We start from the raw sequence: 27,500 nt of genomic DNA on the forward strand, positions 1-27,500 counted from the left end.
GCGCCGCAGAGCCTGGGGCTGGTGGGGGGCGCGCGTTGGCAACTCGACAGACGGCTACTCCGAGCGGGACGCGATCGTCTCCCGCAACCCTCCCGCGGTCCCCCAGCGCCTCGCGAGCTCGCCCGCCGAGCGGCGAGGGCCGCTCCTTCAGGCGCAGGGGGCGGGGCGGGGCGCACCCACTGCCCCGGCGGGGGGTCTCGCGGGCGCACGCGCCGCAGTCGCGCGGGGCGGAGGGCGGAGAAGGTGGGTGTGCTCCAGGCGCGCTCCACCGCCGCTGCCGCCGCCGCAGCCTGCTCCTCCGCCCGCGCCGCCTGCTCCCGGCTCTCGGCCCCAGCACGCCGCCTTCCAAGCGGCCATGGGCGGCGAGGGGCCAGCGGTGTAGTCCGCCACCCCTGGACCCGCGTCCCGCACCCTGACAGTCCCGGTAAGCGGGGTCGAGGGCGGCGGGGACCCGGCAGGCACCCTACGAGGCGGGTCTTCGGGCCGCGGAATACCCTCCGGGGACTCTGAGGTGTTGTGTGGGAGCCGCCCCCAGGGGTCCCTGTGTAAGGGAATAAACCCTGCCTGCTGCCTCCACCCTTTGGGGGAATCCCGAGGCGGTGAGTGGGAGCCTTTCCCATAAAGACCCCCCTGGGTGAATGGGGACTCCCAGGGCTCTCTCAGCCTTCCTGCCACGGGGAGGCCCGGTGTGGAGGGCACAGTCGCAAAGAGAGCGTCTGTGTGACTAGGCGAGGGCAAGGGTACTCTCTGGAGTTGCCTCAGTGGAAGACCGTTTGGGAACGTGAGGGACCATAGGGGAGCCTCGGGAGCCTGCGCGGTGGGGGTGGACCCCTACAGAGGGCCCTATGTAAAGGAGGACCTTAGAAGGTGCCCTAGAACTGTCTGGAAGGAACCTCTGCTTTGGAGGAGGGGATCCTGTCATGGGATCCAGGCCAGGAATAACTTCCTATATGCCCAGAGGACTTTGGCCTTGACCTCCCTTTAACTTTGTCCCTTCAGTGTGGTCCAGAGGTGGGGGGACCTTGTGGAGCTGCTGCCTGTGTCCATTACCCCTCATTAGGAGTTTTATTCTGGATAGTAACCCAGTTGGCTGCAAGCTGGATTATAGTGGAGGCAGGAACTTCTAAAAAAGCATAGGGTGCAAGGAAGGGAAGGACCAGTGAGACCTCTGAAGCAAAGAAAGATTTGAATCCCTGGGTTTGACCATGAGGAAGAAAGAGGTAAGCTCAGGTGGAGCAACTGGCCCTGACAGGTCCTGTAAAGAAAGTCCTTTGAAGGAGGAAAGAAAGGATATGTAGGATTCTTGAGCACCATTGAGCCAGGTTCTATACCAGAGATGTTTAACATCTTATATAATCCTTACAACAGCCTTATGAAATTATCTCCTTTTAAACATTAGGCTCTTTAAACTCAGGTTTAGCAGTTTGCCCAAGGTGACAAAGCTTGTAATCATGAAATCTGCTTTTCGAAGAATATTTGGGAAAAAGTACCAAGAGAGGCAAAAGCAAGAATGTATGTATTTTTATATGTTGCATTAATATACCAAGCATCGGGCTTTACAATATTATATGCTCAGTAAATGTGATGATTAAATAAGTGGATTAGGACATTTTAATTGAGGATGAGACTGCTGCAGGAACTGATTCCCACAGAATCTCCAGATTTCAGGGTGTGGCATCCTTTACCAGCAGCTTCACAGTAAAGATGCCTCTGGGTGGCTCTGGACCTAAGAGGGTCTAGGAGAGACCTCTGGGTGTAGTCTTTGACCTGGTTTGCTCTGGGGAACTAGAGGGAACCCTTCAGAGGACGGAGGCTCCTGAGACAACCCTCCCTGCTACAGATGTCTTGAAGATGAGGAAAGAGAGACAGTATGACTTCTGTGAAGCATGATCCACACTGTCCTATGGCCATCTGAATACATGCACCAGCAGACATTGATTCACAGATACCACTCAGGAGGATGCCTCAGCATGAGGAGGAGGATGGTACAGAACCAAAGAAGGCTTAACATTGTCTGGGGAGTGCAAAGGGTCTGCACCTGACAGTGATGCACCCTGATCTTGCCCCCTCAGCTGTGGTAGGGCTTTCATTCCACCTGAACCCTAAGCACGTAAATTTGGGGTCAAGGATAGACTCCAGGTTTCTTGTCCAAAACCAAACAAACAAAAGAATGGAGTGGTGAGGAAGCCAAGTAGTGGAATTCACCACAGTGCCATTCTGAGAGATCTTTCCTGTTGCTCTTCCACCCAGCCGAACATAGTGACATCCTCCTCTAACAGAGGCTTTCTGGGGCTCCTGGGGTTATGTAGTGAGAAAAGACATCAGGCTTGTGAAAAAACAGAACGACCTGGTTTGCCCATTGTTAGTTTTTCTTTTTAACCTGATGGCCGCCTGCAGCCGGGGTGTGGCACCTCCTGCACAGCTCAGTGGAGCAAACTGACAAATTTATATTTGTTTAGCACCTCCCCACTACAGAGTTGTTTATAATCCCCTTTCAGTTCAAACCCGTCTCATAAGCTTAACACACCAAAGTAAGCAGGGCTATATATTTTTAGAGAAAATCAGAAGAAGCAAGCCGGCAAATATGATCTTTGCTCCAATTCAGAGATTTGTCATTAAGGTTTTATTCCTAAACTGGTCTATTCCTCGTGAGCTCTTGGTATCGCACTCATGCGTAACCCTGAAAAAGTTATTACATGCTCCAGATGTTCCCCAATATTGACCTTGGATATCACTGTCTACGAATACAGTCTAACTATCACCTAATCACAACATGAGCTTGCAAATCAAATCATTCTAGAATAGGTGTGAAGAATGTAACCAGGTGTCTTAATCTTCTCAAAACAAAACAAAAATTGATCTCTACAAAGGGAAATAAAAGGGGAAAGAATGGCTCAACCAATTTCACTTGAGTGGTACTAATATATCTGGGTTTTTCAGCCTTTAATCTTCCAAATCTTCTCTGACCACATTCTTATGATTTTCTTCCTCACACATTTGCCATCTTTTTGACATCACTTCCTTTTCCTGGAACACGAATGGTAGGCCAGTCCCCAGCCCATTTCCCATACTCCCTGTATTTTATTCCCTAGTACACCTGTTTCTAAGTGGATCATATTTATGAAAATAGTTTCCTTTCTTTTAGCAACAGACTTGTATCTTCCAGTCCCAGGTGCTTTTCCCCACTAGTGCTCTTGGTTTCTGCTACCTTCATTTCCCAAATTGATTTATTCATTTCTGATGGGACTATTATTAAATATTTTATTTATTTATTTTTAGAGAGAGGGGAAGGGAGAAAGAGAGGGAAAGAAACATCAATGTGTAGTTGGTGCCCCCTACTGAGGATCTGGCCTGCAACCCAGGCATGTGCCCTGACTGGGAATTGAGCTGGCGACCTTTTGGTTCGAAGGCCAGTGCTCAGTCCACTGAGCCACACCAGCCAGGACTGATGGGACTATTATTAAACTGATAAAACACTCCATCTTAGCCAAAAGGCCGAGAAGCAATTGATGGGACTATTATTATCCACTCTACCCCTCAATCTTAATGACCATTTCTAACCAGCTTACCAGCTTTGGACCAAGAAATCAACACCATCAATGTCCAGCTGGAGACAGATTATTTTTTCCATTTCCCTCCATCCTTCCAGCAGTCCCCTCAGAGAATCACATATATGTACTAAGTGCTACCTACTTGCCAGGCACTAAGCTGAATAAATATGAGAATTCCTTGCCTTTGAGAAGTTCACACAGAATCAGGCTGCATTTTTGTAGTTTACTATAAAGAGTAAGAAAAGTAAGGGGAAAATTACAGCCTTACAGATTATCCACAGGAATTAATATAGAGTATGCCTTTTTCCAGGCATCACTGAAATGCAACTGTTGGTCTGTGCCTCCTCCAGCAGCCACATTCGTAGCTCCCCTGCCATTGTCCTACCCACATTACTTTCACCCATATGTTTTGAGTAACCTGGCCACACTCTTGGTTTCTATGATAATTGTGACAGTATCTTATATTTTAATAACATGTTACAATTTACAGAGCCCCTTTAAGTACATGATCTCTGGTTTGAGAAATGTTTCATAAAATAAATGTATAAGCTAACTGGCTTGCTTTCTTTTTCTTTTAAAAATTCTTATTTATTTTAGACAGAGGGAAAAGGAGGGAGAAAGAAATGGAGAGAAACATCAGTGTCTGGTTGCCTCTCATGCTCCCTCTCTGGGAACCTGGCCCGAAACCTAGGCATGTGCCCTGACTGGGAATGGAACCAGTGACCCTTTGGTTCATAGGCTGGCACTCAGTCCACTGAGCCACACCAGCCAGGGTTCTTTTCATTTTCTTTTCCTTCCTTCCTTCCTTCCTTCCTAGCCTTCTAATTAGGCTTTGAGTCCTCCAGAGGGGAAGCCCCAATGAGTCACACCCCTTACCAGCTCGTAGGCTATGAAGAGGAGTTTCCTGTTATGTCCAAAGGCCAAGCAGGAGAATCCCTGGTCAGCCCTGGAACTTACCCGGGCTATCCTGCTTCCTAGCCTCAGAAAATCCAATACTCTTCTTTTTTTTCTCCCCGAAATTCAAATTTATGTTCCCCTTTAAATAAGTATCTTAAGCATACTATCTAAGACCAGTTCTCTGAGCTGATTCTTATGTGAAGGCAGGTTTCTTCACCTATTTATATTCAGCACCCGGCTGGCTTCATACCATCTAAGCCATGATGGAGTCCCCATATAGCTCCATGCCTTGGCATGTGCTTTTACCTCTTCCTGGAATGTTTTTTTCCCTTATCCACTAGGGTAACTCCCACTCATATTTCAAAATTTAGCTCAAGCAACACCTTTTTTTTTTAATCCCACACTTATGCCCCCTACACATGAACATACTCACAATGCATTCTCAGGCTGAGTAAGGTTCCCTTTGTCATTCTACCAACAGTTAAGTACCTGATTTGTGCTTGACACATAGTAGGCTGCACTCAGCAAATATTTGTAGACTCAACAAACAAGTCGTGATAATTATGGTGTAATAAGTGCATTAAATGAGGCTGAATCTGTGCTTCAGGGCCCCAGAGCAGCGAACAAAGAGTGCCTCTCCATCTTGCTGGAAAGCTCTGCTTGCGAAGTGCAATTACATCAGCCAATTGCTGATGGTGTGCTGTTCCTAAACTGTTGCTCTGCTTCTGTGGGAAGCCAGCACTGTAGCTTTTCATGAAGACTCATCCCAGGTCCCGAGAGGCTAAAGATCATACCATAAGTTTGTCCTCATGTATATTAGGCCATGTGGGCTTTCAGTAAATATTAAACAACAGCAGGACCTCCCTCACATCTTATTCTCTTGAGCTGAATGCAGGAAGACAGTTTTACTCATTCTTCAGCCCTTCTCCTTGGAAACCCCTAAAGAGCTCCATGCAATTGGGATGCCTGTGTCTTCCTGGGCTGACTGTCTTCCTGGTCAGACTGAAGCCATTGCTGCTGTGCTGGATAAACATAGGCAAATGGAGGAGAACAGGAAGGTGCTGGATAAACATAGGCAAATGGAGGAGAACGGGAAGGTGCTGGATATACATAGGCAAATGGAGGAGAACAGGAAGGTACCAGGCAAACCCCTTCAAGGTCTGTAAACATGAAAACCAGAAGTAGTTTGTAGGCTACTGACAGGCAACAGAATGGCTGACTAGGAGCAGGCTGCAAGAGCACTGTGGTGAGGTGCTGGATTCCTAAAACACCTAGTTGTTTCAAGAATCCAGCTGGAGAAGAGACAGGCCATTTTGGTTTTGATTTTCCTCAAAGGCCAGAAGAGGGTAAAGGGACTCTTTTTTAAGTTTTTTGTTTGTTTGTTTAAAGTCTCAAGACAGATGTTAATGTGTAATGAACTTAAGGTCTGTGCTGTACATTCTGTACTCTTAGACCCTGGTTCTGCTTGTATTTCAATACCCTGTGGCTGGTCACCTTCTGTGTTAGGTATGTGGCTTTCTGTGAGGCTCTCAGACAGTCTTTCTGGCACATGCTTCCTAGAGCCAATTATCCATCATCTTGAGATTTTCAGCTCATGTGCAGATGTTGCTCACGCTAGGTGTCTCCAGCTAAAGCCAAGGCTAAGGGCTTCCTACATGTAGCTTTAGGACAGCTGCCCGCCCTCACGCGGGCCAGGCCACAGTGCTCCATGATGTAGCACAGATGCAGGGGATCTTAAGTTTGGTAATATGAGCCTCTCTTTTCTTATCATTGTGGTTGTGGACACTGACTAAACTCCAAAACTTCGTAGCTCTCCCCTTTGTCAAAGAAATTACCTATAAATACTGTATGGTTCCCTGTTCGCATCCCTGCTGGCCCTATTAGGGTCCACCTCTGAGAAAGTAGAGCAGATGAGATGAGCTGGTGACTGCAGTTTCTGGAACTGAGTTTTGAAGATTTGGTCTGATCAGTCTCTCTGGCCAACTTTGAGGAAGAGAAAGGCTATGGATACCATGATCTCAAATAAACTTATGTTTTCCAGCCATTTCTGCAACATTAATTCAAAAAAATGTATAGAACACACACTCCACGGAAGTCAGGGAGAACCATCTAGATTTTTCTCCCTCTCAATCTCAGTGAAAAACGAAGATTCCTTTTACCACCTGCTCAGCCCACTCTGGTTGTTTTCCCTGTCCCCTGACACAAAAGTTTTCTTTGCCTTGTTCCTATGTAGGGAAGCCCTCATAACCTCAAAGCAATCACTTTTAATTGCTTTTGAGCCTTTTCCACACAGCTGCCATTCCCATATCAAGAATCAGCTGAAAGCAAGTAAGTAACAGGCCAAATGTGGAAACTCCTACCTGTTAGGAGAGTCGATCCCCAGGCTCATCACAACTATGAATCTTTATTGAGAGCTTTGGAAGAAAGGTCCCCTAGTTGCCTCCCCCTCCTAATTTCTCCACCAACTCTAGCTGTGGAGCAGCCCCTCCTACTCCTACTCCCACCACTTTGACCTTATAAATAATCCCACTGCCGTTGTAAGCCTGTGCTCTGCAGAGCCTGGGTGTGTCTTGCACACACACATTCCAAGCTGCCCACATATGTCTTACTGCCTGACAAATACATCTAGACAGACTTCTCTTACCTGAAGAAAGATTCTGCTTGTCATCAATTTCATTTCCTCCAGATCATCAAAGTCAGACAGCCCTGTTCTCCCTTGTGCCTTCTTGTCCCTCTGTCATTGACACCACCTGCTCCTCTAGCCTGAGGTTTTTTTCTAAGCCTTCCCTGGATACCCTAGATTCCCTGACAGTCACATCATTCTCGGGACAATGTCTTTTTATCCCTCTTGCATCCTTGTTAGGGAGGCAGAAAACCCCAAGTATACTCACCAGCCAAAGAAGTAATCATTAGGTCTAATTTATGGGATCTTTGCAACTTGATTTCCTTTTTAACTCACTCCTCTTCCTAGGATTTCTTCCAGCACAGGAGAGGCCATGGTTTTCTCACCAGGCATTTGTTTTTACCCATCGCTAATCACCACCACTTGTTTTTCTAGAAATTAGAGCTGATTATGTTAATTGCTCAAACACCACAGGTACCCATTTTGGATATTTCAACACATTTTTGCTTTTAATCAACGGGTCTTTTGTGTACAAGTTTGAGTCTCTCCATTAAGCATTCAGGGTTTTAGCCTCAGTTTTGAAATCCAATTTTGTTTTGTTCTCACAGTTGGTCTCAAAATTAAAGCCATGTTGATTCAAAATGACTTGGTGTCTTGTTTGGATTTTGATGGTTTCTTTTAATGCTCCTGTTCTATATTATCTGCATTATGGGCCTAGAAGGTTGAACCATCACAGGTGAAATGGTGAGCAGTGCTCCAAGATCCTGTGGTCAGGACCAGAAAGTCCTTTTCATTAGTTTTCATATATGTTTGTTTTGCTGGTGGATGTCATCTTCAGTCTTTATTGAAATTCTTTAAGAAAAACCCCGAACCATTGCTATGTCATGATAAAAAAAATTGAGCTGGCTTAATAGTGATTCTTGTTATCCTTACAGAGAATAATGGTTGTAGCGTTGTGTTGGGAGATAACTGTGGTTCATTTGCTGATACACTATTAATGAGTCAGTTCACTTACAGAGTAACCCTCCTAATTGGCTAGTCTTTGTTCAGAACTCCTATTACTTTATCTGAAAAAGCCATTAAGAAGCAAATGAATACCATTGATTTTACTCCGACATATCAGTCTTGAACAAGTGAATTTTGTATGGTTATCCCAGGTCTCCAAACAAGTATTTATCAATGTTTTTTCAACTCATGCTTTCTTGCTGATAAATATAAATGTCATGACTGCTCCCTAAATTTCTGTACAACTTCTGGCAGGGGCTTCCCCAAAACATTTAGGGAGCTAGTACCTTCTGTGTATCCCCAAGAACCAATAAGATAATACAAACCTCTGATGTTTTGTGGTCTATGTTACAAAAAAAGGGGGTGGCTTTTAATATTTGTTTTTCATGTTTGTTTGGAACTAGTATAATTGATGTGCTTTTTTAATCCACTCACTTCTCCCCCTATTCTTTTTCTTTTTTCTTTTTTTAAGGGTTTATTTCTTTTTAGAGAGAGAAACATCAATGTGTGGTTGCCTCTCACACACCTGCTACTGGGGACCCAGCCTGCAACCAGGCCTGTGCCTTGACCAGGGACCCTTTGGTTTGCAGGCTGGCACTCAATCCACTGAGACACCAGTCAGGGCTCTAGGGGTTTCTTATAGACGCCTCCCCCTGCCCAGGATCCAGCAAGTTCACCATTTAAGAATCATTGCTCTAGACTTTGTATTCCTGTCAAGGTTGTTTCCACCTTTAAATAACTATAAGCAATGCTCTAATAAATATTATTGTAAACATATATGTCCACAGGTCAGAGAATCAGCCTTTCATATAGAGTAGTGTTTTCTTCAAAGATATATTAGTAGTCTCCATCTCTGCTAGACCTTTCAACCACCAAGATTCGTAAGACAAGCTTGAAGTGCTGTTCTTACATCACTTCAGCCAAGGGGAAAGTTATCTTATATCCCACAATGTTCTCCTTGTCTTTTACAGGTAACCATCTTTAAATCAAAAGACAAAAGTGTAGTTCTCTAATCAAAAATGTAAAATGATCCTAAGACTGTGTTTTTTGAATTGCAGGCCCAGATCCATTAGGAAGTCATGCAGTCATTTTAAAGAGTCATGACAGGGGTCATTTTAATGAAGTAGGGTAGAGAGAATAGAAAATCTCAGGGAGGCCCTGGCCAGTGTGGCTCACTTGGCTGGGACATTGTCCCATTGATGCAAATGCTGTGGGTTTGATTCCCAGTCAGGGCACGTGCCTGGGCTGCAGGTTCAGTCCCTGGTTGGTGTGCCTATAAGAGGTCTCCTACTGGGGCATAAAGGGGTGGCAACCAATCAATGTTTCTCTCCCTTCCCCTCTAGAATCAATAAGCATGTGCTCAGGTGAGGATTAAAAAGAAAAAAAAGAAAAGAAAATCTCAAGGGAGCATTTTTTGTAACTTGCTTTTTTCATGAATATACTCATATATTTTAAACACCTTTCCACATTAATAAATACACTTTGTACTTCAATATGTTTCTTATTGTTTACTTTTCCATTGTACTATAATTGAACCATTCCCCTATTGTCTAATTTTTTTGCAGTTGGGGAAAAGGGATTTTTAAATTACAATTTATGATTAATTGCTCACTGGGGCATGAACACCTTAAACGATTTCCTGAAGTTGATCAATAATCTTTCCTCAGTAAATCTCCTTTGCCACCATACTGTAAAATACAGTTACTTACTCAAAGTAAATGTTTCTTAGCCATATACTTTAATTGTACAAACAAATTGTACAAATGGGGATAGGGGATCTTTTCTCATCCAGTTTTTAAATTCAAAAATAAGGATTGGGTCTCTTTGGTAACAGTTGATGGTAGGACAAGCACCCAGGCAAGGTAGGAACCTGCTCCACTGTGGCACATACAAGAGTTATTTCTGGAAGGAAGACGTGGCTGTCATCAGATATTACGTATATTAAGAATTTATGAAATATCAGAAAGACTTCTTCACAGTTTCCATAATTAATTGGGAAATGTTTACTGTCCTTCTCCAAACCCATTGCTGGAGAGTGGAGACGGGCACTCTGCAGGGTCAAAACAGTCTAATAGAGGAAACTGACATTGATCGGATGCTGGCCTTACCGAATATGTAATGGCAAAGATAAGTGCTCCAGCACAGAAGAGCGAAGTGCTGTGAGTGGTCCACCCTGGACTGGGGAGTCGGCACTGACTTCCCCAAGGGAACGGTGTTTGAGCTGAGCTCTGAGAGATGAACAGGCACTGTTCAGGAGAGAAGGAATGTTCAGAGTTCCCAAAAAATGGAGGAAGCAAGCCAAACAAGGACTGAAAGAAGTACAGTGGGGTTGGAACAGAGTAAGAAAAGATGGCAGACCAAGCAGAGCCTCATGGCCCCCACAGAGAGACTGATTTAGAGGACTTTATCCTGCAAGCTATAGAAAACCATTGAAAAGTTTGAAGCAGAGGTTAACATAATGCCTGGATGTCCCAGAGACATCGTTGATCAACATGTACAAAATCCAATTTCACTGTCCCTCTTTCTTATTTTTCAGTTTCTGCAAATGGTGCTACTTTTGTTCTAGTGAGTCATTTTAAAACTGCCCTCTCACCCTGACTAGTGTGCCTCAGTAGATTGGGCATTATCCCACAAAGTGAAAGGTCACAGATTTGATTCCTGGTCAGGGCACATGCCTATGTTGTAGGTTTGGTCCCTGGTCGGGGCACATGTGAGAGACAACCAGGCAATGTTTGTGTCTCACGTTGATGTTTCTCTCTCTCTCCCCCACCCCTTCCCCTCTCTCTAAAAAAGGGAGAGGGAAAACCCCTCCCCTCTCAATAAGTCAGTCTGAGGGGTGGGGACTGTTGAAAAGGGGAAAGGGAGATAAATGGTGATGGAAGGAGACTTGACTTTGGGTGGTGAACACAAAATACAATATGCAGATGATATATTATAGAATTGTACACCTTATTAACCAATGTCACACCAATAAACTCAATAAAAACTAAAAGTAGCCCTGGCTGGTATAGCTCGGTGGATTGAGCACGGGCCTGCGAACTAGAGGATCGTGGTTCAGTTCCCAGTCAGGGCACATGCCTGGGTTGCGGGCCAGTTCCCAGTGGGGGACACATGAGAAGCAACCGTACATTGATGTTTCTCCCCTTCTCTCCTTTCCTTCCCCTCTAAAGATAAATAAATAAAATCTTTAACAAAAAAAAGTAAAAGTAAAGACTGAATGAAGAACTGTCTAATCTCACTTATATATGGACTAAAGACATTGAACTCATAGAAACAGATGGTTGCCAGGGACTGAGGAGTGGAGAGATGTTGGTCAAAGAGAAGAAATATTCAGTTATAAGATGAAAAACTTCTGGGATCTGACTTAAAAAGTGCTATAAGAGCCCTGGCTGGTGTGGCTCAGTGGATTGAGCACGGGCCTGTGAACCACACGATCTGGTTCGATTCCTGGTCAGGGCACATGCTTGGGTTGCAGGCCAGTTCCTGGTTCCTGGCAGGGGACGCACGAGAGGCAACCATACATTGATATTTCTCTCTCCCCTTCCCTTCCCCTCTAAGATAAATAAATAAAAAATCTTTTAAAAATTGCTATAAGAGTAGAGCTTTAATGTTCTCAGCACAACAACGATATGATAATTATGTGAGGTAAAGGTTGTGCCAAGTAACCTTATTGTGGTGAGCATTTCACAGTGTATGTGTGTATCAAATCATCACATTGTGCACCTTAAACTCACACCACTTATGTCACTTATATCTCAATAAAGCTGGGAAATAAATATAAAACTACCCTCTCTCCCTTTACCTTTGACCAATCAGTTATTCTATTCCTAAATTTCTCTAATTCTAGTTCCATGGAATCAAATAGTCATCATTTCTGCTGCCAGTCATCATCATTCCTGCTGCCATTTCAGCTGAAACCCTCTACATCTTGCCTGAACTATTATAGCAGCCTTCTAATTGGCCCTAACCTTTCCTCCTATCCTCTGTCACCTTTCCCCCCTGAAAAAAAGGATAACTTCCTGCCCATCCTCTAAGGTCCACTTTGACTCTCAGTATGTGGTCTCTCCTTCCTTTAAGCACTTCCAGCATTCTGTCTCACTCTTCTTTGAGTCCTGATATTAAGTAGCTTGAGTGGTAAGACTGTTCTCCTGTCTTCTATTTCCTATGATGAGTGATTAGTGCCTTGCATATAGTACTGTGTAGTAAGCCTTGATTATAATGAGTTGAGAGCAAGGCTAAAATGGACTCTGCTCCACTATATGTAGAACCAGCATTCCGAAGTTGAATTCCACTAAGATCGTTCTGACTAGGAGATAGCAAATGGCTTTGCAGTACGCCCTCACTTAACAATGCTCTGCCCTGCTGAGGAAGAGTAGGCATGATAATACTTTTTAACCTATAAAGGATAGGGACATTTCTCAAACAGTTCAGAAGATGAGAGCAGAAAAATGTGGGAGTGACATTCAAAACCTTAGAAATGTGAGAAGTACCTTAGACCTTGTAATGGGTCAGTCTCTCTGTTGTTGGGTCTGTTGATAGAAAACAGACCCATAAAGAGGTATAGCTACTAATTAGAGAGGCAAAGGAGTGTTTGTAACCTGGACCACATGGGTAGAGTGGTTGAGTTTCCTAACTGCCTAATCAGGAGTCCTCTAAAAATAGGAGTTCATTCACTCTGACTCAAAAAAGAGGCATTTGAGCCCTGACCAGCGTGGCTCAATAGGTTGGACATTGACCTACAAAACAAAAGGTCACCAAAGGTCAGGGCACATGCCTGGGTTGTGTGTTTGGTCCCCAGTTGGGATGCGTGTAAGAAGCAGCTGATTGGCTCACATAGATGTTTCTCACCCTCCCACCTTCCCCTTGCTCTAAAAATAAAAAAATAAAATCTTTTTTAAAGTAAGTAAATCTTTAAAAAATAAATTAAATCTTTTTTTAAAGTAGCTATTGGATGTGGATTACCCCTGCATGGATTGTGTGCAGCACATACTGGGGGAACTTTCCTTCTATCAGAAGTCTGAAATGCAAGTATGTTGCTGTAGTCTTGCTTTAAGCCTTGAGTCATCTTGTGGGGCATGAGGAGAATCTTGAGCTCTCGAGTCTCCCTCTGCTTCAGAGTAGTAGAGACCCGGGAGCCCTGGACCTAATTGGCTTTGAGACAGGAAGGGAGACAGAAATACCATTTCACATTTGTAGAGTGTTTTCCAGTCTACTAAGCACTGTTAATCTCATGAATGAATGTCATCTTCATGACATCCCTATGAAGTGTGCTGAGCAGATAGCCCTCATTTCATAGATGGGGAAACCAAAGCCACAAGGCCAGTAAGAAGTAGAACCAAGGTCTTCTGGTTCCTTAACGATTACTCTCTCCACCTCACCACTATTGAATTTTAGAATGAGAAAAACTAATAGCGTCGCCTAGATAGTTTCTTGAAACTGATTGGCTCAACATGGTCAGCCATTGGCTGAGTCTTGGCCCCTCTGCTTTTAGTTCACAGAGCCATGGGGGTGTTGATGTCCAAGCGGCAGACAGTGGAGCAGGTGCAGAAGGTGAGCCTGGCTGTATCTGCCTTCAAGGAGGGGCTACGGGACAGGCCTTCCATCCGACGCACAGGCGAGCTTCCAGGGTCCCATGGCACTGTAGAGGGTTCTGTGCAGGAGGTGCAGGAGGAGAAAGAAGCGGAAGCAAGCACCCCAGTGCTCCAAGAAGAGAGCAGCATCAACCGTGCAGCCTGGGAGAGGCTCCGCGATGGGCGTGGAGTAGAGCCTGAGGAGTTTGACAGGAACAGTCGTTTCACACCCCCTGCCTTCATCCGCCCCACCCGGAAGCTGGATGATGACAAGCCTCCAGATATCTGCTTGGAGCCCAGAGAGCCTGTGAGTGTCCAGTTAGGGCAGATTCCGAACTTTAAATTTTTTTTAACTTTAAAAAAATATTTTATTTATTTTAATTTTAATTTTTAATTTTTTGGTCTTTTTTCTATTTATTTATTTATTTATTATTTTTTCTCCATTTTTTTATTTGATTATTTTTCAAGTACAGTTTTCTGTCTATTACTCCCATCCCATCCCACCCCCATGCTCCCCCCCTCCCTCCAATTTCCACCCTTCTCAGTTGTTGTCCATGTATCCTTTATATATGTTCCTCTAAATCCCTCCCCTATTTCCCCTGAAATTCCTTCCCCTCTCCCCCCTGGTCACTGCCAGTCTGTTCTCTATTTCAGTGTCTTTGGTTATATTTTGCTTGCTTGTTTGTTTTGTTGTTTAGCTTCCTGTTAAAGGTGAGATCATATGGTATTTGTCCTTCAACACCTGGCTTATTTCACTCAGCATAATGCTTTCCAGTTTGATCCATGATGTTGCAAAAGGTAGGAGCTCCTTCATTCTTTCTGCAGCATAAAATTCCATTGTGTATATGTACTATAGTTTTTTGATCCATTCATTTACTGATGGGCACCTAGGTTGCTTCCAACTCTTGGCTATTGTAAATTGTGCTGCTATGAACATTGGGGTGCATATGTTCTTTGGGATTGGTGTTTTAGGGTTCTTAGGATACAATCCTAGCAGTGGAATTGCTGGGTCAAAAGGCAAGTCCAATTTTAGTTTTCTGAGAAAATTCCATACTGTTTTCCATAATGGTTGTACCAGTCTGCAATCCCACCAACAGTGGACCAGAGTCCCCTTTTCCCCACACCCTCTCCAACATTTGTTGTTTATTGCTTTGTTTATGATAGCCATTCTCACCGGTGTAAAGTGGTATCTCATTGTAGTTTTAATTTGCATCTCTCTGATAGCTAGTGATATTGAGCATCTTTTCATGTGTCTCTGGATCCTCTGTATGTCCTCCTTGCAGAAGTGTCTGTTCAAGTCCTTTCCCCATTTTTTAATTGGGTTAGTTGTCTTCTTAGAGTGAAGTCGTGTGAGTTCTTTGTATATTTTGGAGATTAAACCTTTGTCTGAGGTATCATTGGCAAATATGTTTTCCCATACAGTTGGTTGTCTTTTTATTTTAATGCTGTTTTCTTTAGCTGCGCAGAAGCTTTTTATTTTGATGAGATCCCATTTGTTTATTCTTTCCTTTATAGTCCTTGCTCTAGGGGACATATCAGTAAAAATGTTGCTGCGTGAAATATCTGAGATTTTCCTGCCAATGTTCTCCTCTAGGACTTTAATGGTGTCATGGCTTATATTTAAGTCTTTTATCCACCTTGAATTTATTTTGGTGTATGATGTAAGTTGGTGCTCGAGTTTCATTTTTTTGCATGTAGCTGTCCAGTTCTCCCAACACCATTTGTTGAAGAGGCTATCTTTACCCCATTTTATGATACTGCCCCCTTTGTCGAATATTAATTGACTGTAGAGATTTGGGTTTATTTCTGGGCTCTCTATTCTGTTCCATTGGTCTATGTGCCTGTTTTTATGCCAGTACCAGGCTGTTTTGATTACAGTGGCCTTGTAATACAGTTTGATATCAGGTATTGTGATCCCTCCTACTTTGTTCTTCTTTCTTAACATTGCAGCTGCTATTTGGGGTATTTTATGGTTCCATATAAATTTTTGAAGTGTTTGTTCTATGTCTGTGAAATATGCCATTGGTACTTTAATAGGTATTGCATTGAATGTGTAAATTGCTTTTGGTAGTATGGACATTTTGATGATGTTAATTCTTCCAATCCATTAGCATGGTATATGTTTCCATTTGTTTGTGTCTTCCTTGATTTCTTTCTTCAGTGTTGTGTAGTTTTCTGCATACAGGTCTTTTACCTCCTGGGTTAGATTTATTCCCAGATATTTTATTTTTGTTTTTGCTGTATCGAATGGGATTTTTTTCTTGATTTCTGCTTCTGCTGATTCATTGTTAGTATACAAAAATGCCTTTGAGTTCTGGATATTAACTTTGTATCCTGCTATTTTGCCAAATTCATTTATTAGTTCGAGCAGTTTTTTGGTAGAGTCTATAGGATTTTCCATGTACACTATCATGTCATCTGCAAACAATGACAGTTTTATTTCCTCATTTCTAATTTGAATGCCAACCCCACAGGAAAAAATCCAAAACACCCAAAATCATGGAGACTGAATGGTATGCTATTAAACAACGAATGGGTCAATATCGAAATTAAGGAAGAAATCAAAAAGTTTCTGGAAACAAATGAAAATGAACTCACAACAACCCAAAACTTATGGGACACAGCCAAGGCAGTCCTGAGAGGGAAGTTCATAGCAATACAGGCTTACCTAAAGAAGATAGAAACATTTCAAACATACCACCTAACCCGACGCCTGCAAGAACTCGAAGAACAACAACAAAGACAGCCCAGAGCAAGTACAAGGAAGGAAATAACCAAGATCAGAGCAGAATTAAATGACATAGAGACTAAAAGCACAATTCTAAGGATCAATGAATCCAAGAGTTGGTTTTTTGAAAAGATAAACAAAATAGACAAGCCTTTATTTATTTTTAGAGAGAGGGAAAGGGTAGGAGAAAGAGAGGGAGAGAAATATCAATATGTGGTTACCTCTCATGTTCCCCCCACCCCCCACTAGGGACCTGGCCTGCAACACAGGCCTGTGCTGTGACTGGGAATTCAACCAGCGACCCTTTGGTTCGCACCCCGTGCTCAGTGCACTGAGCCACACCAGCCAGGGCAGATTCCTCACTTTAGACATGAGGAGCAGGCAGCAGGACAGGGAGGCCTGGTAATGGTTAAAGTGAGATGCAAATCCAGAAAGATGGAGTTGACTTTAGAACAATCTTTGTGTTTCTTTCACAAGAATAATAATGTTCATTGCATTCTAGATTAGTCTTAGTGAAAGACTCGGGGCAGTAGGTGACAGGAATGAGGCATGGCAGGTCTTCTGCCGGCTTTCCCACCTAAGGATAGTACTACCCCTTGTAGGGAGCATTTGGAAATCTGTGGGGTGGGGAGACTTTGGGGAGGTCACAATAACTGTAGGAGCTGCCAGTGGTATTTGGTGCCAAGAAAACCAGGATGCTAAGTGTCCGACAATGCCTGCAACAGTCTCTCACAACAGATTATTCTTTCCCAAAATGGTGGTAGCATTTCTGTTCAGAAACATGGTCACAGAGACCTGAGCAGTCTCTCTGGAAGAGCCTGCTGGTTCTTGCCTTCCAGAGAGACAAGACAGGAAATAGTGCTTTAGTTGGAACTGTTCCTCTAAGCTGCTCCAGGGAGATCCAGCCCTATGTGGGCAGCTCTGTGCTTGGTGGCCATAGGATCTTGCTGCCTGTACTTACACATCCCTGTTCATTCCTGCCATCTTTCCCCAGGTTGTCAACGATGAGATGTGTGATGTCTGTGAGGTCTGGACAGCCGAGAGCCTCTTCCCATGCAGGGTCTGCAGCAGGGTTTTTCATGATGGCTGCCTGCGTCGCATGGGCTACGTCCAAGGAGACGGTGCAGCAGAGGTGACGGAGATGGCACACACGGAAACAGGCTGGAGCTGCCACTACTGTGTGAGCTTGGACTGCAGGGACAGTGGGCTGCTGCAACACAGGGGACGTGGCATTTATTCTGGAGGCCCAGTCTTGGAACGCTGGTTACTAGGCAGTGACCTAAAGAGTTTTCCAGTAGCAGACATAAGGGCTCCAGAGCTAGGACAGGATCTCTCTACCTCAGTACTATTGACACTTTGGGCACTGTAATTCTTTGTTGCGGGGGCTGTGTGCATTGTAGGGTTTTTAGCAATATCTCTGGCCTCTAGCTACCATCTAACTGATGATTTTCAAATCTGTGTGTCCAGACCTAAATTGTCTTTGTCTCCTGTACTTATATTCATCTCTATGCTTCACACATACTTCATATTTGACATGCCCCTCAGTGAACTTATCGTTCTCCCAAAAGCTGAATACCACCTGACCTCACCCCCCAGTTACCAGTCCCAACTCATTTCTCTGCTTCGTCATCCCCCTAGTAAGTTAACAGGTCCTAGTGATTCTACCTCCTAACATCCCTGAAGTCTCTCCCCTCTTTTCTGTTCTCATGTCTTGGTCACCCATCTTTTCTCATCTATACTGTTGCAACAGCCCCCTAACTGCTGTTCATACCCCCAGACATAGCCCCTCTAATCCATTTTCCACACAGCAGCCAAGGATCTCACCACTGAAACAGTGTGGCACTCCACACTGAAACACCCTTCAGGGACTCCCCTCGTTCTCAGGACAAAGGCCCAATTTGAGGGGCTTACTAGAGGGCATTTGAGGCACCTCACAGTCGGCTTCTGCCTGCCTCACCTCCCTTTTGTCATTCCTTCTTGCTCTTACTCCACACGTGTACTGGACACCCCGGCCACAACGAACATCTCACATATCATTGTGCACAGGATATACAAAGTCCTCAGAAGTTGTTATTGAAGGAATGGTTTGAATTCCGTATGAAATCCACAAATGAATATTCGTGAAATGTGTCTGCTTCTGTTCTTTGCTGGTATTTTTGGGGGGGAATAATCTGCTAGAAAAAAACTGATATTTTAAAGATTGTGAATTAATGTTAACAAAATAACCTATTAGTACTCTTTTGGAGGTAAAACTTCTCACCCTGGCTGGTGTGGCTCAGTTGGTTGGGGCATTGTCCCATAACTGAAGGGTTGTGGGTTCAATTCCCAGTCAGGGCAGGTACCTGGGTAGTAGGTTTAATCCCTGGTCTGGTCCCCTACAGGGGACAACCAGTCGGTGCTTATCTCTCACATCGATGTTTCTCTCTCCCTCTCTCTCTAAAAGAGCAATAAAAAATGTCCTCAGGTAAAGATAAGAAAACAAAACAAACAAAAACCAGCTATGGCACCACAAATAAACCTGATTTGGTTTTAGAACTTTGTCATGATCTCTCTTTCAAAACCATTCTGGAGTAATTTAAAGTGAAAACAACAAGTAATTTAAAGTGAAACAACAACCCACTAAGAGCAGAGTTACAGTTGAAATTATTTTGAACTAAAATAACTCCTCAAGCGCAGTCTAACACAGAAGGCAAATCCATAAACTGGATAAAGATGTAGCTGCTCTGGTTAATGGGGCCAGGGATTCACAATCCTGCCCACTTACTAGACCCTTTCTTCCTTGCAGCACCTTCCTAAAGCACTTCAAGAGAGCCCAAGGGTATCTCAAAAAATAATTTTAAAACCACTATTTTAGGGGGTGGAAATGGGAGGGAGGTGGGGAGCACTCGGGGGGGGGGCAGGGCAGGGAATATAAAACAGAAAACTGTACTTGAATAAGAATTAAATAAAAAAACAAAACTTAATTTAAAAAAAAAACACTGTTTTAGTAAAAGGGACTCAGGGCTGGAGTCAGGATACCTGGGTTCTGGGGGAGATTCTGCCCCACAGTTGAACAGCTTGAAGCAAGACCTTTCTCCTTCTGGGGCTTCAGTCTCCTCAATATGAATGAGTGGCTATGATTAGGTGATCTCAGAATTGCCTTTCAATTCAGATACTATTTCCATTTCTCTTGGTCTTTGGCCTTTCTTTGGACTATGTGACCACTGACACAGCTTCTTTCGCCCCCCACCCCCAGGATAACCTCAACTTGCTGCTAACTGAGGAGGAAATGTATAGCCTCACAGAGACCTTTCAGCAGTGTAAAGTCATCCCTGGTAAGGCTGGATGATACTGTTGAATGGAGAGGTGCTAGGTAGATTTCCCCATCATCCCTTCTAGTATGAAAGGAGTATCCTGGAATTTGGGGGGTAAAGGGCAAATAGGTCCCTGTTCCCAAGCTGTTGGCCAACAGGGGCACCCACGCCTGAGTTGTTCTGGTTGTTGGAGACAAAAGATTCTGCAAGAACTGTGGATGAATGGGGTTCTAGCGGGTACCCTAGAGGGTGGAGTGGAGGGCCCCATAGGCTGAGGAAGGAGTGGGCATGGCAAGCATGTGGTGCATCCCCCCTAGATTGCTCCCTGACATGGGAGGACTTCCTGCGCTACCGCCACCAAGCAGCAAAGCGCGGGGACAGTGACAGGACTCTAAGCCAGGAGCAAGAGGAGCAGGCAGCCCGCCAGTTTGCAGCCCTGGATCCTGATCATCGAGGACACGTAGAGTGGCCTGACTTCTTGTCCCATGAGTCCCTCCTACTCCTGCAGCAATTGCGTCCCCAGGTAAAGGCCAGCTGGGGTGAATGTCTATGGGATGCTGGGTGCCAGACACCTGGGAGCATGCTGGGCAGGTTGGTGGAGCACTGGGTACTTCCTTAGCAGGAACCAGTACCAGAAAAGAGCTCAGGTTCCATCCAATGACAGATGACTCAGTGCCTAGGCTGGTAAACCGCCCAGGGAAGACTGGTTTGCACTGGACACCACTGCAGATGGTGCTACGAGAAAGGCCCTGGGCAGCTTCAAAGGGAGGTTGCGGAAGTGTTGATGGAGGTAAAATTCTCTGTGGCTGACAGTTTACAGAATATTTTCACCTCCAAGCTCTTGTCTCTTCTTCCCCAGAACTCTCTTTTAAGACTTCTGACTGTCAAGGAGCGGGAGCGAGCCCGAGCCACCTTCCTGGCGTGGGGCCACGGGAGCACCATCAGTGAGGCAGAGTGCCGCCATGCACAGCACTCCTGGTTCTGCAAACACCTCCCAGAGGCTCCTTCCTCCAGCGTCAGGTCTGCGCCTACCAATCCCTGCCCCCACTCATGTACCTGCCTCCTTTTTCCATGCCACATGCCTCTAAATATGAAAGATGCTCTCTGTTTTTCCTGCCAACAGCAAGGCGAGGATCCTCCTATGTATTAGACGGGGCAGTGACTCCTGTTGGCTGAGGCATCGGGCAGCCTGTACTCCACACTGTGGCCCTGTGTCAGAAAGCCTAGACACGCACACCATCTAGAGCCCTGGGTTCACTGGAGTTTGGGAGAGGGCCGGGTCTTTCACTGTCCCACTCCTAACTACATGTCCATGTCCTTGTGCCCGACAGCATCAGCCATGTGGGTCCAATAGCAGACAGCAGCCCAGCCAGCAGCAGCAGCAAGAGTCAGGACAAGGCCCTGCTGCCCACAGAGCATGAGTCCAGGTGAGTGGGACCTCCTCATCTGGCCATCTGCTCCCCTGACCACCCAACACACACAAATAAAAGAGGGCATTACCTATTGTCACCTCAAAACAGCAAGTGCCAGCCCTGGCTGGTGTGGCTCAGTGGATTGAGTGCCGGCCTGTGAACCAAAGGTCGCCAGTTTAATTCCCAGTCAGGGCACATGCCTGGGTTGCAGGCCAGGTCCCCAGTGGGGGACATGCGAGAGGCAACCACACATTGATGTTTTTCTTTCTCTCTCTTTCTCCCTCCTTTCTCCTCTCTCTAAAAATAAATAAAAATTTTTATCTGGCAACCTAAAAGATCCAGAAAAACCAAAGACCAAAAACACCCCAGCAAATGCCCACCCAGAGAGCAGGTTCCCATAGTGCACACTTGACCCCAGATCCATAGAGCCAGCCAGCTGGTCTGTCACCTTGGAAGGACAGCTGGCCATAACCGTGTCAGGCTTCCAGGTCTCCCCTGAGTTTTGTCCAACTCAAACCATGCTGACACTGGGTCAGGTCTTTTCAGCCTCTGGGCTCTTCACCCAGCCTCACAAACCTGTGCTTTGATTCCACTCCAGGTCTGTGGACTGGCCTACCTTCCTGCGAGAGAATGTCATCTACATCTTGGCTGCTCGCCCAAACAGTGCAGCCATTCACCTGAAACCCCCTGGATAGCATGGAGCAGAGAAATTCAATTCAGGGACAGTGGCTTTCTCTCCTTTTTCGTTCTCTCTTTCCCCTACCAGCCCGCAGTAGAGACTTACAAGGATGGAGCACTGCCGGCATCTCAGTTTGTCACCAAGCGTTATGGCACCGAAACCACTATTCACCTCACAACAGAGGCACTAAATTCATTGCACAGGGAGAAGCCCTGGGAGCTGTGGCAGTGCCCAGTCCTGGAAACAGCTGGCTACCTTCACATGGTACACTGGACCTGCCACGGCACACGGATATGTGCGCGCGCACACACACACACACACACACACACACACACACATACACTCCTAGCTGTCCACACCTTCAGAGACCTTGTTCTTCTGGTTTAAAAGTGTCTGAAGTTCTTTTGAGAACCCACTGGTATAGATGAAGGGGTCCTGACTCACCCTATTCTATTGGCCAGTTCCAACTCCGTTAGATAAGACCCTGACCAAGTGATTCCTAATAAGGGGCATATCAGATCCACATGCTCTCCTGGAAATGCAGGTTCCATGTTCCCCCACTGAAAATCCCTTCAGTGGTGAGCCACCGTTCCAGTAGATGTGTATCGTACCCCTCGGATGTGTTGGGGTGGGAAAATGGTTAAACACCACCACAGCACTTCAGCCCATTATTTATTTAAATTTCAACTCCTGGTAACAGAGAAGGTGACTAGTCTGTGGAATCCTAATTAGAAAAGGGGGAGGTAGTCCTTGCCAGGGACCCAGAAGTCTAGAACCTCTCAGCCAGGACATTCAAGTCAAAGTCTTTAGAAGAACAATAAAAAAACCAAAGCGAGCCACCCTGGCCCTTGTTTTTCAGATGTGAGCTCATGACCTACAGTCCAGGGGCCCTGAGTGGAATCAGTCTGATGGCAGGAGTTACAGCCCTGCATGTTAGATGCTTCACCCACGTCAGCTGCCATGGAGCCCTGCAGCCTGGGCTCCAAAGAGGACAAGATCTGGATGGAAGAGAACAGGAGAAGGCCCATCTTTTCCATCCTTCCAGTTCAGCTCAAATGTAGACCTAGAAAAGTGTGCCATTGTACAGAGAACAGAGCCAGCCTCTTCCGTAGCTCCAGAGGCCCTGAGCAGGGTCTCCTTTCCATCACCCTGGAAATTAGGATAAGAGGCAGGAGCTGAGAAGAGAATTGGCTTCTCAGGTCTGTTAAGCAGATTAAGCAGCAAAGCCTTGCAGAAGGCATCAGTTTTCCCTTCTCCCCATCACTGAGATAAGGCCTCAGTTGCTACTTCTCCCCACTATTAACTACACGTTCTTCCCCACCAGACTGAGGCCTGGGCCTAGAATGAGAGGACTTTGGGGATAAGTGGAGGCTGCCACAAGGCCACCACACCTGGCCTCTAAGTCCCAGCTATCCTAAGTTCTCAAGTCAGTGCATGTTGTGGATCAGCCCTCAGGTTGGCCCTTCGGTTCAGGTTTCTGTTTCCAACCTAATGGCAGGTTTAGCCAGATCTGACTACCAAGAGTTACTTGACAGGAGGTTAGTTCAGTCATACAGAAGCTAACATATCCCGATTGCTGAAGTAACTCATACTAAACAGGATATTTCCAGAAGCAGCAGCATTCAGCTCAGTGTTGAGATGCTCAGAAGAAGGTGGAGCTGCAACCAGGAGTGTGGTATATGGTCTCCTCCTGCAGAAACTGCTTGAACTGGAAGCAGTGAAAAGCTTCTGGAGTTGGATTACTTAGGACTGAAATGAAGCAGACAGAAGATGGATCTGGGTTCATGTATATGATCTTGAACATTTCAAAACACAGCTTCTGGTAAATATTCCTTACCCATACTCAGGACTGATCAGTAGGAGGGGTTGTTACTCAGTCCAGCCCCCAAAAAGCAAGGAAGCACATGACTCGGGTGCAAGGACTGCATCTGAAGCAGCCTGGCCTGAGATTAAAGCACATTAAGCACAGGGCCTCTTGCTCACTCTCCTGGCAAATCATTCTTTGCATCAATGGCCTTGAGCTGCTTGATCTTATGAACAGGTCATTTTGAGTAAAGACAAGCTGTGGACTTTTAGGGCTGAACAGCTTTTTTCTCCTGCCTCGTCTCAGTCACAGACTGGAAGTCCACCTTCCCATTTCCTGTCCTTCACAGATCAAGGACATGCCTACCTCTCTGGAGCTGCAGCGTCTAGCTTTCTGTGGGTGAGTGGTGAAAGACCGTGCGCCGGATCAAGCTAGCGGATCCCAGGGCCTGCCAAAGCGGGCCCCAGAGTTCTTCCACCACAAGATCAGGCCCATTTGGGGCCACCTCTGCCTATTCCAAGACACCAAGCTTCCCTGGTAGGGGTATGCTGCAGAGGGTCCAGAGGACACTGCTCCCCACCCCTACAAAAGATAGAGTCCCCAGTCCAAGAGAGTCCTAGGAGGCAGAAAAGCAATCACCCTCTCCGTAGGCATCTAACTTTTTACCACAGGAAAGGTTCCATAGTTCCCCCAGTTCAGAGTGCTGAAGACCCACCCCAACCTCCTGTCCAGGAGATTTTCAAACTTTCATAAACCTAGTGGACGCAGCTCTCCTCCTTTTCATACCCTCTGTCACTCTGAGTGTCTGAAGTCCTGCCAAGCACAGAAATTAGTGTGTGACTCTAATAAGGGTAGGAGAAAATGTTTCAGTCTTGTCTTCTTGAGATCAGTGCTTTTCCCAGGCACCACCCACCCCATCCCTCAACCAAGACAGGCTGGGGTTATAAATATGTTCCTCTGAAGACCATCTGCCCTAAGCCTGTGTTTCCCCCAGCAGTCCTCTTCCCCACTCTCCAGTTTAAAGACAGGTAACTCGGTGAAGCTGCAGCAACAGAGTCAGCTGAGGAAGGCGCTATGGCCTCAATCTCTCCAGGTCTGCCCCATAGCTTCCTCTCCTAAGACCAGCCTTCCCCAACAGATGCAGGTTCTGCACTTTTGAGCAATGGCCCCTTTGGACCCCAGGGATGGAGCTGTTTGCTTACTCCTAGGTACTGACTCCCTTTCAAGTGCTCTTCCTTTGAGGTCAGCCAAAGCCATGAGCACATCGCCTCTTCCTGCCCTCAGCTCAAGTGACTGGGGCTGCAGGGTTGACACTGGCCTTTCTAGCCCTGGTGCTCCCTAAGGGATGTCACCCTGGCCTTGTTTCAGTGGCCAAATCTGGGAATTCCCCCATTCCTATCACCAGAATGGGAAGCACAGAATCAAACTGCCTGGGAAGAGGGCACCTCACTGGGGGGTCAGCCCAGGATGGTGCCTAGGCCTCTCAGCCTAAAGCATAACCTCAACAATTGCAGGTTTCAGCTTCAATAAGAGTAGTGCCGGGAAGGCCTAAAGCCAAGAAGGAAGCTTAGCAGAAGCTGCCTGGCAGGGCCCCAGGTGAGCCCTGACCACCCAGAGCCAAGAGTAACCTCCAGGTGGGGCCGTAAACGGGTTCTAGTGACCCTGCAAGCATGTCCTGTTCCAACCAGCAGAGCAAAGGGATGTATACGTGTCACTAAAAGGCAGAACAGCCTCGATGCCAGAATTTCAGGACCTCCTGGCAGCACCTGTAACCATAACCCTTTGTAACCCTCTATTACAGTGGAATAAAATTTCTACTACATGCCGCTGAATTTGAATTGGCCCAAGATCTCTCTGGGCCTTGCTTGTAGCCCAGACAACAGAGATCTTGCTGAGGGGGGGATATTAATGCACCGTGCCCATTCCTGACAGCCCTAGAGTGGGGCAGGACTGGGCACCTTCCCCATTGTTGCTTTCCCACTACCACTGCTTTTGGCAACCTTGGAAGAAAAAAAATCAATTTCCATTAGACTCAACTAGCACTGAGGAAAATCTTCCTTCTGGCCTACATACCCTGATATGCCGGATCATAGAGAGGGTATCAGGTCTGGTCTGAGCCAGTGACTAAGAACCCAAATTGCAATGTGTCTAGAATGGGTTAGTGTGACCACAGCTATGAACAGGTGTAAGTAGCAAGGCCTTTCCATATCTGTAGTGAAACACAGGACTTAGATGGCCTTATGCTCTGTCTTCCAGCCAAACTCAGGCTTGTGAGGGGGTTCTGAGAGTACTCAATGACAATGGAGGGCCCAGCACCCTGTGGTCCCTCACGCCTTTCCTATGTGCTTTTCTGAGGAAGGTAACTTGGCAGTAAGCTGAGGGGAACACGCCCAAGCCCTGTCTTCCCATCATTCCAGCTGCATGCTCTTCCCCATGGCTCAGCCTTCACTCCAGAAGGAGCTGATGCTCTCGAAGGCTGGGTGCAGTGGAAATCCTAATAAAGAGATTGTTATGCTGTTTCAGCTTCCTGTTTCCTGTTGTTTGGGGCATCTGGTGAGTTTCTGTGTGATTTCCTGTCATTAGCCAATTCCTGAGTCTGAGTCTAAGACAAAGTAGAGAAGCTGTGGCCTCCAAGAACACAGTGTCTCTCCTTCTAGAGCTTTCCTGGTACTGACCTTCCGAAGAATCCAGTGGTTGGTGGGAGTAGGAGGAGGCAGGGGTTACATGGAAGTACTTAAGAGATGCCAGTTTGGGGGGAAACTGAGGAACAGGTGAGGCCTCTAAGCCTGTCTTCTGTGTATTGCCCATTGAGACACTTCTTTTCCCAGTTTCAGCTGAGCTAGAAAGTAGGGAAGCTAGTTGGCTTGTTTTCTCCTTGTCTTCTGGGCCCTCCTTGGTCTAAGTTTCCTACCCACTTTGCTAGTTGTTTTAATATGATATAATAGGGTTGGGTAAACTACAATCTGGAGAAGCTTTTGGAGGACTACAGAATCCCCACTCACCCCTTTTACCTAGAAAAAAACAAAACCAGAACCTGTAGCAGGAAAGCATCTCTAGACTGTGGCTCAGAGACAGAAACGACCTCTAACCCAAAGGGGCCCCAAATACGAATGCTTGTTAACATTTTTTATTATTATGCACTGGGAAGTTCTAAGTGTTTTTCATAAAATAATCAGTTCATCTTCAAAGCAACCCTATGAGATTTGTATTACAGATGAGAAAAGTGAAGAACAGAGGATGAAAGTTTCTCAAGGTCATACAGTTGCACAGCCAGGAAGCAGGGAAACCTGGTAGTCTGGCTGCAGTACCCATGTTCTTAACCCACCCACAGTTCTAGGAACAGCTGGAGGCACAGCCAATGGCCTCTGTCTAAAGTACACCAATGCCTGCCTCTCAAAGTACACCGCAAGGAACGGGCTGCTCTGTGGTCTAGCACCTCCCCTTTCTACTCGCTGGGAATAGAGCCACACAAGTAGCCAGGCCTATAGCCATGTCACAGGATTTCTTGCCACCTGCACAACTCACCCCTCTCACTCCCAGGGCCTCTCCTCCCCAGAGTTTTCCAATGGAGGTCTATCAGGCTTGGAGGCATCTTAATAACATCCTACAGGTTTCCTTCTCCTTGTCTCCAGGCTCAGTGAAGCTAAGCACTGGCACAGAAAGGGGGGCATAACAGCTTGGTCGTTTGTGGGCCCTAATGACCCACAGAGGTCCCCACCCTCAATCCAGCAGTCATGACTGGCCCCCCAGAACTCTTCCTTCTACCAACTGCCACTTGTTCCTGGGGCTGGCTAGGGCACAGGTGGCAAACACAAGGCCTGCAGGCTAAATAAAGCCCTCCAGCTTGTTTCATTCAACCTGGCACCTTGTTTCTACCTGGCGGCAGCACCGAGCTCCTTGCCCCTAGTTAAGAAGTAGTTACATTTATACAGTCCTAA

At 46.0% G+C, this 27,500-nt stretch overlaps 1 protein-coding gene across 3 annotated transcripts; it reads left to right on the top strand.

Annotated features, from left to right (window-relative positions):
- Positions 1-242: 242 nt before the first annotated feature.
- PHF24 (PHD finger protein 24) lies at positions 243-26,079 on the top strand. 3 transcript variants are annotated; one of them, XM_037035936.1, is made up of 10 exons: positions 368-424; positions 13,018-13,104; positions 13,568-13,626; positions 13,735-13,953; positions 17,369-17,554; positions 19,610-19,688; positions 19,985-20,190; positions 20,527-20,687; positions 20,999-21,094; positions 21,678-26,079. In XM_037035936.1, the coding sequence occupies exons 3-10, from the start codon at positions 13,579-13,581 to the stop codon at positions 21,772-21,774; spliced, it is 1,092 nt and encodes a 363-aa protein (XP_036891831.1). In that variant the 5' UTR covers positions 368-424; positions 13,018-13,104; positions 13,568-13,578; the 3' UTR covers positions 21,775-26,079. The 3 variants fall into 3 exon arrangements, with proteins under 3 accessions (XP_036891832.1, XP_036891831.1, XP_036891830.1); XM_037035935.1 differs by having other exon boundaries at positions 13,568-13,953; XM_037035937.1 differs by lacking the exon at positions 13,018-13,104 and having other exon boundaries at positions 243-424; positions 13,568-13,953.
- Positions 26,080-27,500: the final 1,421 nt, after the last annotated feature.

Source organism: Sturnira hondurensis, unplaced genomic scaffold, assembly GCF_014824575.4.
Source record: "Sturnira hondurensis isolate 20B ecotype Veracruz unplaced genomic scaffold, ASM1482457v3 Scaffold0022566, whole genome shotgun sequence".
NCBI classification, from domain to species: Eukaryota; Metazoa; Chordata; class Mammalia; order Chiroptera; family Phyllostomidae; genus Sturnira; species Sturnira hondurensis.

Bases quoted from the DNA above. Each gene is read 5' to 3' on its own strand.
- PHF24 (XM_037035937.1), top strand. From the start codon at position 13,579: ATGGGGGTGTTGATGTCCAAGCGGCAGACAGTGGAGCAGGTGCAGAAG. The intron at 13,954-17,368 runs GTGAGTGTCCAG...ATCTTTCCCCAG, and splicing joins GCTTGGAGCCCAGAGAGCCT to GTTGTCAACGATGAGATGTG. The intron at 21,095-21,677 runs GTGAGTGGGACC...ATTCCACTCCAG, and splicing joins CCCACAGAGCATGAGTCCAG to GTCTGTGGACTGGCCTACCT.